Source organism: Cantharellus anzutake, assembly GCF_015039405.1.
Source record: "Cantharellus anzutake strain C23 chromosome Unknown EI90scaffold_59, whole genome shotgun sequence".
NCBI lineage: Eukaryota > Fungi > Basidiomycota > Agaricomycetes > Cantharellales > Hydnaceae > Cantharellus > Cantharellus anzutake.
The window spans coordinates 513,212-524,542 of record NW_024067009.1 but is presented as its reverse complement, the minus strand read 5'-3'; the positions used below and the strand labels follow the sequence as shown (position 1 = coordinate 524,542).

The window sequence follows — 11,331 nt, the reverse complement described above, 5'->3', positions numbered from 1 at the left end:
CATTTCAAATTCCTACCTACTTGTTCTTCGAGCTTTTCGATCCCACGCCCTCCATTTCTTGCGCCGATAAATATACTGCGTGCAGTTGTGCGTTGAACATCTCCAACAACCGTGTAAGGACTGGTCGCGATATATATTGGGCATACGTTTCGCTATGCGATGGCACACTCTGGTGAAGATGCTGCGGAAAGATCATAGATAGTAATATATACATTACGGAGTTATTTGAGCACATAATCTGGACGTCACTTAGCAGTGCATGGTGACTGCAGATGTGGCATCAATGACAGCGTCGGAGACTCTTATGAAATACGTGTCCTCCCAAAAATAATACCGTGGAACTCCACGGGAATATGTATATGAGCGTCCGAAATTCATTGCGCCTGCGGTAATAATCCACGAAGAAAACGTCTTGAGCCTGCCGGGAAAAGACGTCTTGGTCTCTACGTCCTCGAATGAGGTTGCTCACATCTCGGGAGCGCCTGGCTCCGCCAGACCCTGCTACCGATTTCCTTGCTACTTGCACAAGTCTGACTGGCACCACATATAATCGGTCCATACGCACGTCTCGTAAGGTGCACTCGAGCACCCCGTAACTGCTCCAACGACGCCGTTAAGCCAATAACAAGGTCCGTATTTTCCATCCGAGCTGCGCCACGTTTGGTTACCGGAAATCGTAATTGTAGCACCGCAAACTTTGGTGGTCATGCCTGGCCCATATTGAATGCCTTGGCCAAAGTACAAGGTCGTTGCACCAATGCAACCGTCTGGGCAAACGTTGGTTTAAGCAGGACCATCAATTTTCATTCCAAGTTTCTGTTCACCTTGATTCGAAGGGATGATAACCCCCCAAATGGCTTCCGCACCCGCGGTATGTGGGAAGGACTGAGTGCAACGGGCTGAGCCAACGTGAAAATCAGCTGCGACGATAGGAAGTACAGCGATTAGGGAGAAGAGACTCCAGAATCGCATTGTGGCTTTTAGAACTGCTGCTACTGGTAGGTAGTGTACGTGTCATAAGCAGCTAGATACATGACGTGGATCAGGGAGTGCTAACCTGGGTTTCGCGCATTCGCGCAAGAAGGACTCAGAAGAGGAAAGGGAGGGAAGCCCAACACTTAAGGATTATATAGGGGATTCCGACTATATTGAGAACTACCTTGCTCAATTACGGTCGCCATCTTGATCTGATTGCGAGTCCTAGTTACAGGACTGGAGCGGGGGTCATCTGTGATTTCCGATCATGAGCACAGCCTTCGTACTTGTATGCTGACGGACATGTTTTGGCCGAGTCAAGAATCTTCGACGGTCATGAGTATTTACAAGTAAGGGTTCTTCATGAGTCCAGATGTAGTTTCCCTGACCATGGTTGAGTTACAGGTATGGGCCGTCGTCTTAGCCTAAAGGTTAATAAGTCGTTTCAATGAGAATGCCTCCCGTAGACCATATTTCATTATGGGATTCTTGCAGCGATTTCCAAAAACCCAATAACTTTAACAGAAAGGTGTGAGAGCCAGATTGAGAATATTCGTGTTTGGTCCCCCCAGCAACATGGTCACGTTCGGTCAACAAAAGGCTCACGTGAGCGCAGCCACGTCTGAGAGATCCAGCCTCCATAATATTACGAAGTCATAGAGGCTACAGTCCTGCTAAATATGCACACCACTGGGCACGAGTCCAGGTGGGCTGGTCATCTGCCTAAAAAAAGCCGGCTCACTCCCCTATTTGGATAAGCCGCTTGGCGCTGGGCCCCACTGTTTCTGCATATTGACGTGGACAACCCATAATTGGAGTGTCTGAGGAAAAGGGCCACCAGACACGACTCGCTTGGTACGACGTAGAAAGAAATTGTGTCACGAGCCCTTTCTCCACATGGTGTCCAGCTGTGTGCGTGTAGGGGCACATTGTAGTTCACTCCCTGTGTCTCGTCCACGAGGACAGATAGTAGGTTGTCCTGCATAAGCCTCCGGAAACCAGCATCATGCTCGACCTCCCGCTTCTAAAGCTGGTGGACAGCACGTACTCAGATGTACAAGACAGTGGGGGGGAGGCTGAGAAACCCCCAGAAAAACATCCCTATGCAGCTCTCGATGAATCGTTAGGGTGCTTGTTTGAGAGCCCATTTTGCAGAGTGGCCTGCAATTCACCAGAGTACGTACAGTCAGGGCTCTTATTCAAATAGGCTGTCCAGAATTGTACTCGACATTGCCCTCTGTAGTAGTGGACTTGTAAGGAGCAGCAAGGAGATGTGTCTCGGCACATCGGCACTCCTAAGACGTGAGCAGTCTCCCTTAGACTTGCTCTTGAGGACGCAGAGACCAAGATCTCCAGGGACTAGTTGGATGTTTAGGTGTTTGTAAACCCATGTACGGGAGGTTCCATTGTGGATATCTTCTAGAATTGGAATAACCAAGTTTTCGACAATGCTCAGTGTAACATCACCTTTGAATGGAATACCTACAACGAGGACCAACTATCTGGCCTATCATGTAATACCTGTGCGAAATGCAAAAAATCCCATGGCCAGACAACGTGGATGTCTCCCACATCATGGCTGTGCCCTTAGCTAGAATAAAAAAAGGATGATGAACGAGAGTACCGACGAAACGATAACCATAACGACAAGTTCCGCCCGACAAATACAAAAGTAAGCCATACCCAGCCTTACACCTTGGAGCGGTGCCCTCGAAAACGAGCTAAGCCTCCCCGAAGACTGGCTGCACAGCACCGGGGCTCCAATAGGCAATAACCACACACGGCAATATTACAATATGTAATTGCCAATTGCGACGCGGTGGCATCTGCCGTCCATGCATGTCCGTCCCTACCCTGGGAGCCCCTCCCTCTCCCTTACAACTCTCAGGCACAAGCCTGCCTGTGCCTAGCGAAAGTTCCACTGCGTAAAAAAAGAAAGAAAAGAAAACGGCCACAAGTCCTTCAAAATGATTTCCTTGTGGAAGACAAAAGAACACAGGAGCAACTGTTGTCTCGGTGGCGTAGGTTCCGGGCCGGTAACCCTAGATCGAATGTACAGGGTCCGCAATCGACCTTTGTTGACAAGCCCGATAAGCACCCTGCATGTATGCACAACATAGTTTCTTTTTTTTTGCAACAAATGTGTGAATGATTATGTATCTTAGAGTTTGGTGGAAGATGAACAAAGTGGCGCCTGTTTTTCTGAGGAAGGAGAGAGTACGACGGAGAGGAAGGCTCCGCGTCTGTGGAGGAGGGGGGGGGTTAAGTTGGGTAGATGGGAAGTTGTTGACCCTCATGAGAGATGGAAGCCACGGTCGCTTGGGAGTTACAGTACAGTGCACACGTGGGTGTTGGATCATGGGCGATGGATCCGTGTGGAAAGCGAGTGCCTCCAGGGCGAAATCGGAAAAAAAAAAATAATTGATATCTAGGTAGAAATGGAAAATCTCAAGCGCCTTCGGGCCCAAAGTGAAAAATCCGGTTGAGCGGGATAACGTGGCTGTGTGATCAGATCAAAGCCAGATCCGGAGATGGAAGTCCATTTGGAACCCGCGTCTAAATTTGATTTCATCATTTATGTAAATTTATTACGGGATTCTTACCTTTTTTTCATTTTTCATTTTTCATTTTCATTTTCAGAAAAGTTTTATAAGTCTAAATTTAAATTGTGGCGATTGCTTGATATGGTAGTTGCATTTTGCTGGAAATGGATGTAATTGAAAACGGTAAATTGTGACCGAGGCTGTTCTCACTTTTGAACTACATAGCTCTTCGTTTTCTCTGGGAATTACATAGTGGTTCAAAAAAAGAAGGGAGCATGGGACAATTAAGTTGCCCTTGCGCTCTTTTTCAAGTTCTCATCCTCACCATCGTCTGCACCCACCAACCCAACCCCGCCTTCAGCAATCATCATGTCAGAGGATGTCTCTTTCTTCGCTTACATCTTCGATGACTCTCCAGAGTGCGTGATTTCACCCCCCCTGGCTCCTTGGGACGATCTTCAATAATCACTAACGTCCGTCTTCATTCTCGTACCTCACATTCGCCACCCTTACACGATTAACATGCATGTGGTTGACCCACCAGACACAAAGCTCGTGCTTCAAAACCATACGCATTCCCCAAAACAACGTTGAAGGACATTCACGATGCCGTTCCTAAATGGTGTCATGAGAAGAAAACGTTCACTTCCCTTTATTATGTGGGCAGGACATTACTTTGGGGCACCGTTTTCTTTGTGGGTGTTATTTGGTGATTCTACATGGGATCCAAGTATTTGACGACCAGCGCCTATCCTCGCATCCAACACTAAACCCACCCTGCAATGACTGGCGACCCTCCGATGACACTCATCTTACGTATCAATCGCTATTTCGATGACCCGATGATCATGTTTGACAGACCTTCGCGATGTGCATTCCAACCCTGACTTCTCTCCTCGAACCCTTCGGTCCCCGAGTACAATGGTGGGCTAAGGCGTTCATGTGGACTCAATATTGGTGGTGGCAGTCTATGGTTGGATGCGGAATTTGGACACTTGCTCATGAAGTGAGTTGACCGTTTCGTTGTTGCGTGTGGATCTTTCCGGAGTTCCGCTTCCGGACCATCCCGTTTGCCCCCCCGGTTTGAGGGAAATGTCCCACTTTCTTCTTCTTCCTGTTGTTATCCTATCATGTCCCTCACAATGCTGACGTTCATCCACTCTCCTTTCGCCTCATCTGGCTCCTCATCACTCGCTTCTCTGAACGCATCCGACATTTGCAGGCAGGCCATATGACGCTTTCACCCTACCCCTGGGTTTGCCATGCGATTGGGTGGACACTTCATTGTTTAGTCCTTGTGCCTTACTATGGGTGGAGGTATTCTCATGCGTTACATCGTAAGTACTGGTCACCATTGTCCTTTATCACTTCCAACTTCAGGCACAACGCACTTACTTGCCCGATTGAACAGACAAAGCAACGAATTCCATCGAACGAGACGAAAATTTCTGCCCTTCCACTCGGTCAGATTTCGGTCTTCCGCCACAGCAGGAAGCTTTACCGTCTGTGTACGAAGAGATATTGCAGGAAGCACCTATAGTGGTGTTTTTTAGGGTATTGCTGCAGCAGGTACTTGGATTGGAGGCTTATTTGATTGTGAATGCGCTCGGGAACAGGAGTTATCCCAAGGGGACGAATGTGAGTTTTCATTTTTTCGAAGTGCGGTTCAATGACGTATTTTATTTTATTTTATTGGTTCGGTGTGTTTTCACAGCATTATCTTGTCAATTCCCCACTTTTCAAAACGGACGCTTCGAAGACAGCCGTATTGGGCTGCAACATTGGGATGATAACGATGTTGTATGTCCTCTACCGCTTTGCAAAGGCGACGAGCTGGGGGTATTTGGGTGTCATTTATTTCGTACCCTGGTTTTTGACGAATCACTGGTGGGTCTTGGAAGGCTTTCCTCTTGGAGATGTGGAGATGGCTGATCGTTTGGACGTTGCGTAGGATCGTGGCTCTCGTGTTCCTTCAGCACACAGATCCTACTGTTCCGCATTACAGGAAAGGGGCGTGGACGTTCCTGAGAGGCGCGACGTGCACCATCGATCGAGTACGTTTCTTCTGTTGCGCAACAACTTTTACTTTTCTTCCTAACGTGTTTCTTTTTTTTCTATTTAGCCCCTCCTTGGTTGGATGGGACGTTACTTCCTCCACAACATCTCCCATGACCACGTCGCGCACCACTTTTTCTCTCAAATCCCTTTCTACCATCAACCTTACGTCACACAAGCGATCAAGAAAGTGTTGGGCGATGATTATTGTTATGACGGCACAAACACCTATCGATCTATCTGGAGGAATTTTACTCAGTGTCAGTTCGTGGAAGATGAAGGGGACGTGGTGTTTTATCGGGATCGGAAAGGGGTTCCGACGAGGGTGATGGAGGGATCTGTGGGGAATGGTGTGGATGAGCATGAGGGGAGGCGAAATGGGATCAATGGAACGAAGGTGGAGGATAAAGGGCCAGTGGACTTGTGAGTCTGCGGTGGCGGTGGGGGGAGCTCTCGGGGAGATAGTTTGTTTAAAAGACTCAAAGAAGCTGTTTGAAGCAACTAGATATATCCCATTCCTTGTCTCCCGTTAATTTTTTTCCGTCAGACCTTTTTTTCCCCTCCAACTCCTTGTTCCTGTGTCAGCTTGCTCGACCCATCCATCCGTTGTAACTCATATCCTTGCTTTTTCACTCGTTGTGCTTTTTTGCTCGTTTCTCACATAGAATGCAATCGCTTAGCCATAGAATTTATTCCTTCATAGAGTGCGTAGATATGTTCGTGTGTTTGCGATTGTGCCCTTTGCGCGTGGGCGGCCGGGTGAAAGATTTGCTCTGCAATCATTATGAACCGATGACGTCATATGGTGGTTATGTACATCATCACGATGACTAACGCAACTCAGCATCTAACCGCAATAGGGTACAATTCAAGCTGTCGAGATGCCGTCGTGGAATCCTGTGTCTCGTTGCGCGCAGGGACCAACGCTTTACTCCAATGGCTTCTTGACATAGATCGGCCTTCTGGACTTCTGGTCCATGAAGCTTGGATGATACGGAGAAGTATGGAGAAGGCCAACTCTGCGAGATGAGCAAATCGGTTCTACATAGTACAACCAGTATGTTGCGGATAAATTTGATCAGGAGGTCCACATGCACGTTCCGAGTATATAGTGCCGGTGTCCTCCGGTGCCGCATGCTCGGTTCAGTGCAAGGACTTCTGGAGCCCGAAATTGTTGAAAGCGCTCAAGTACAACAACGCGGATGGACCGGCATCACGAAAGTGTTTGCACAGATAACAAACAGACGGTTAGAAGCAGCCGTGAACCTAAGCGTTCGGGTTCTTCTACATAAAGGGTGGAAATGACCGGAGCCATAGAAAGGGGCCAGATTGGGAAAATTGATAATACTGGAGAGTATCCCTGTTGCGGTGACAGTCAACTCATAATTTCCTGGTGGTAAGGAGTGTAAACACCGTACCCTTCAAGGAAAATACATTCGTGCTGACGGAAGGGCCCTGTTGAAATGTTCGTTAGATCATTGAAGGGTCTCGATCGATGGTCGTATCGAAGCGCAAGTATTGAAAATCCGCGCGAAGCAGCCCAACAAAATGCTGTTATTTAATGAGCGCAATATTATGCTGAAATTTGCAAACCGTTTGTAGCAATAGGGACATCGATAAGGGCAGTGCATACCAGCATGGGTAACTTACAAGAATGAGAAGCTGTTGGGCCCCACCCGCAAGATAGGAGGAGCCCCTGCAGCAACACAAGCAGTTGGTTCGACGTCACCCGGGGGAAATTGCGCGGGAATCAGGAGGGCGCTCAATGAGGTTGTCGAGCGCCCGTCAAGTGGCGAAGAGCGTTTACGACAGACTGATTCAGAGGATGCATTTGTCAAACTTGACCGCGGTAGAAGGGCAGAGCTTTCTGAGTGAAATCGTGGGTAACCCCCCCTGCTCCACCATAATCCATAATCACAGCGCTCAAGTACGTTCTCTTTCATATCTGATAGCGGTCCAATAACTCGTTCAAACAGCACGCACTTGACGACTGTCGTCAGTTTATGGGAAGTGCAGCCCGGGGAGGAGTTTGAATGCCACGTATCGTATGTACCTAAAATGGTAGTACCGAATTTGAATTCAATACGGTCAACTCGTTTCGTGCACACAGTCATCAGAATTCTCACCGAGTGGCACTGCTTCGGGTCGCTGCTACTTAATATCCAACACAACACACCGTGCTGTGTCTTTGCTGAGCGCTGTTTTCCTGGTTCCGAAACACCTTCTTTCGTTTGTGAAAAGAGCGTCATTGGGCGTCACTGCGCTCGCTTGAATCGCTTGATCTCCCACTTTAGTCTTTGTCGGGGCTTTTTCTTTTTTAGCACTTCCTCTCCTGGTCTTTTTTGCTGTTGCTGACCTGGAGCTCGTGTGTGACCAACTCATCGCTGCGGACCTTTCTGTCGTGAGTGACACGTCCAAAGCCGTTCATCGGAAACTCGGGCTTGTAGACTTGGAGGTCCGAGTTGTCCTTCGTCGACTCGTATCCCACGTACGTATGAGAATTTTCAACGAGAGACGGCACCGTTAGCTGAACCGCGTCCGAAAGTCTACCCATTTGTTTGCGCGGATTTGTCTAGTCCGAGATCGGTTGGCGCGGGTGCTATTGTCAAATATTCACTCCTACACAATCTTTCACTCGCATTGTGGCAACCGATTGAGACGTTGAATCGTTTCCGCATCTGACAAACAAGCATCATGAGCAGCCACAATAGACATCATGCAAGTGCGGCTTCTCGTTCACGAATTAGTGCCCTTTCACAATCACTCGGTTTCACTTCCATCTCCTCGCACCCACCCAATGCTTCAACACCTCGCAATCTCTCTCCAGTTCAATCGCGTTCTAATTCGCCTGGACCGACTCAAACACATCAACAATTGTCTGCTTCGTTACCTTCCCTTCCAATGCAACCACCGCCTTTCCCTGCTCCATCTCTCTCCGCATCCATTCCGAATTCTTCAGATATGAACGATCCACCTTCACCTAGATCACGTAGTCGAAGCAATGCGTCCATCTCGTCACAAATGTTTCCCAATGTAGCGGCTTCTGGTCCTCCACCCAATGCTCCAGCAGCAATATTTGCTGCTGGCCCCGGAGCATATTACGCATATCCGTTCTTTCCTCCACCTCCACCCTCGCATGTCCCTTCCCACACCACAGCACCTAGTGTTGGCGTTAATTCAGGACATCATGATGCCCCTGGGATCGGGGTAGGGATGGGAGGGCTAAGAACTTCGTATTCCAGTCCTCATCTTCCGTATTTGTTTGATGCTGGGGGGTTGGCTGCTTTCCACCACCACCAACAGCAGCAGCAGCAGCAAGAGCGAGAAAGACAACAAAGACAGCAAGAATTAGAACATCAGGTTTCTGTTGCGCAGGCACAGCAGAATTTACAAAACTCGTCTGTGGAGTTAAACGATGACGATGTGACGAGTTTGCAACCTCCTCCGTATGGTCATCACGAGACGACATTTTCGATCGGCCAGCCGCAGGTTTCGACGACCTCTGCAGATTCAGCTCCCGTGCAATTTCCCACTCCTCGCCGGGGGACTCGGGCTCACAGTCGTAGCCACGGCCACTTGACACTTCAAACCACTTCGGCGTCTGTGCCACTTCTTTCCTCCTCTGGTCCTCCGTCTCCTTCGTACTACCGCTCGAGCGGTAATCCTGATAGCATGAATGGCACCAACAACACGAATGCGAGATCGAGACGTCCAGCTCGAAATGCTGGTTCTTTTTCGCAGCAACAACCACAACATCATCAGTCTGACCACCCTAATCGTTATGATTATCTTGGTGCTGATGAAGGGCAGAACAATGGGCGGAATGAGGGGTGGGAGGTGAAAGGAAGGAGGGGACAGCAACGGGGTTTCGGACAAGAAGACTCGAGTAGTTCGGATGCATGGCAGAGCCAGATTGCTTTGAGTAATAGGGTAAAGGGAGCGAGAGGCGGGAGGTGGAGGACTGGTTGGAAGGACAGAGATAAGGAAAGAGACAGGGAAAGGGCAAGAAGAAGAGTGGATTACTCCGATTATGAGGAGCTAGACGAAATGGATAGGACAGTGTTTGTTGATGAGATCGACGCTGCGTTGAGAAGAAGCAGGAAGAGGAGGGCTGTGAGGATGGCGGAGACAGACGAGTCAAGCCATGATCCTGTGAGTATTTCTTCTTAATCTTATCTGACTCGAGTCGCTGAATATCGTTTGGTTTCCTCTTCCCTTCCTCGGTTTGTGATTGATTGTACAATTTCTCAAGACAATGCGCTGGCAAACATCCAGGCGACGGACGTTCTCATCCTCATCCACGACATCGTTTTCACCTCGTTCTAGTCCTGTCTCGCTCTTCAGGAATCGCCGGCCAGACTGGGCACGAGTATTTCCCCCAATTATCATCTTCTTCAGATTACTTTCGATCGTACCCGCCTCATTGGCGATCATTTCCCATGTATGGAATATTGCTGTTCTTGATCCAGACACATGTAGGCCTGGACTTTGTAGAGTTGATTATTTCTTGTGCTTACTTTGGGTGGGTCGATTTCACCCATTTTAGTTTCGTCTTGGCTAACGTTACCCCTTCGTACGTTATCTACAGGCAATGCTGACAGCGCATCAATGTCGTAAATTCACCAAGGGTCTCTTCCTCCGTTGGAAAGCCTACTATCCACTCTTACCTACCCTGATACGTCTTCTCGGTCTTCAAGCAATATGTTGGCCGGCAACTCATTTCACACTTGTCGTCCTCGACCATCACGTTCGTCCGCTAATCTGTTGGACCGTGATTGGAACGACGACGTGCGTCTCGAGGGGGATTCAAATTTGGGCAACGAGTAATCTGAGTGAAAGACGTCAACGCCGGCGGCAGAAATGGGGCCACATGAACGGAGGGGTTGGTGAGAATGGGTCTGATGGAGCTGAAGACGACAGGGCGACGAAAGAAGAAGAGGAGAGGGAGAGAGAAGAGGAGAAAGGAAGAACGAGAGATTGGCTGAGAGCTTGGACCAGAGGAATTGGGAGCGTGGGTGTGGGTGTTGGGGTTGAGGTCATGGGGCCTGGGAAGAGGTGGTGGGATTGGAAGGAAATTGGGCTGAAGTGCGCTGTCCCGGCGGCGGTGATGTATTTTGTGATGGCATGGGGGTTGTTGCTTTCTAGGGAGTTCCGCAGCGAAGGGGGTGGTGCCTGATACGTGCGGTGGTCCCAGATACCCATTTTGGCGTTGGCAAGCAACACTTATGCCGACGTTGTGGCTACTCTTTATCATACATATTAATGCTATTGCATGTCCGAAAGCTCTTCCATTGCCTGCACCGCGACCACTCTCTGAGCGCAATCAATGAATTAAGTATCTTTCAAATGGAGCAGTACTTGGGGGGGCGATAATGCCCTATGAACGGAATCCCTTACGGAGTGTTACCACGGGCCGATCGTAAAGATGTCTGGCAAAGTTGGCGTTAATCGACACGAAAAGCTATACCTGTTGCATGGAAGGTGAAAACTGATAAAGATTGTACGCGAGGCGTCTGGATCGGAGGCAGCACACGAATCCGATAGCAAAACCTATTGTACCCCATCTTACCAGCCGACAGACCCCTGATGACAAACGGTCAAATAGGAGGGAAGGCTACATAATCATCCAATTTCGAACTAATGTGATGCAGCCTGGGTCATCGACAACGGGCTGAGCGTGAGGTGGCACGAGTCAGATACCACTCGCGCAATTGGTCCAAAGCCATTTATCCATCGCCTCCTGGGTGACTCCGATTTG

At 49.0% G+C, this 11,331-nt stretch overlaps 3 protein-coding genes across 4 annotated transcripts; 2 read left to right on the top strand and 1 right to left on the bottom strand.

Moving 5' to 3' along the window:
* Window positions 1-375: 375 nt before the first annotated feature.
* Window positions 376-1,220, bottom strand: EI90DRAFT_2244009 (uncharacterized protein). Its single transcript, XM_039052750.1, has 3 exons — window positions 1,058-1,220; window positions 825-995; window positions 376-767 (listed from the first exon to the last, which is right to left on the bottom strand). The coding sequence occupies exons 2-3, from the start codon at window positions 970-972 to the stop codon at window positions 517-519; spliced, it is 399 nt and encodes a 132-aa protein (XP_038911781.1). The 5' UTR covers window positions 973-995; window positions 1,058-1,220; the 3' UTR covers window positions 376-516.
* Window positions 1,221-4,072: 2,852 nt separating this feature from the next.
* EI90DRAFT_2934191 (fatty acid conjugase) lies at window positions 4,073-6,000 on the top strand (the record flags this gene model as incomplete). Its single annotated transcript, XM_039055103.1, has 7 exons — window positions 4,073-4,213; window positions 4,378-4,524; window positions 4,741-4,855; window positions 4,930-5,156; window positions 5,233-5,405; window positions 5,470-5,572; window positions 5,641-6,000. Coding segments are annotated over 7 exons (1,266 nt in total), but the record flags the coding sequence as incomplete, so codon positions are not given.
* Window positions 6,001-8,073: 2,073 nt separating this feature from the next.
* Window positions 8,074-10,832, top strand: EI90DRAFT_2243745 (uncharacterized protein). 2 transcript variants are annotated; one of them, XM_039052749.1, is made up of 3 exons: window positions 8,074-9,725; window positions 9,826-10,048; window positions 10,120-10,260. In XM_039052749.1, the coding sequence occupies exons 1-3, from the start codon at window positions 8,268-8,270 to the stop codon at window positions 10,188-10,190; spliced, it is 1,752 nt and encodes a 583-aa protein (XP_038911779.1). In that variant the 5' UTR covers window positions 8,074-8,267; the 3' UTR covers window positions 10,191-10,260. The 2 variants fall into 2 exon arrangements, with proteins under 2 accessions (XP_038911779.1, XP_038911778.1); XM_039052748.1 differs by lacking the exon at window positions 8,074-9,725 and having other exon boundaries at window positions 9,919-10,048; window positions 10,120-10,832.
* The last annotated feature ends 499 nt before the right edge of the window (window positions 10,833-11,331 follow it).

What these genes read in the sequence shown, in the direction of transcription:
- EI90DRAFT_2244009 (XM_039052750.1), bottom strand. Translation starts at nt 972, where the DNA reads ATGCGATTCTGGAGTCTCTTCTCCCTAATCGCTGTACTTCCTATCGTC. An exon ending in TATCATCCCTTCGAATCAAG is followed by an intron (nt 768 to 824) that starts GTGAACAGAAAC and finishes ACGTTTGCCCAG; the next exon opens with ACGGTTGCATTGGTGCAACG.
- EI90DRAFT_2243745 (XM_039052749.1), top strand. Translation starts at nt 8,268, where the DNA reads ATGAGCAGCCACAATAGACATCATGCAAGTGCGGCTTCTCGTTCACGA. An exon ending in ACGAGTCAAGCCATGATCCT is followed by an intron (nt 9,726 to 9,825) that starts GTGAGTATTTCT and finishes CAATTTCTCAAG; the next exon opens with ACAATGCGCTGGCAAACATC. An exon ending in TGTTCTTGATCCAGACACAT is followed by an intron (nt 10,049 to 10,119) that starts GTAGGCCTGGAC and finishes CACCCATTTTAG; the next exon opens with TTTCGTCTTGGCTAACGTTA.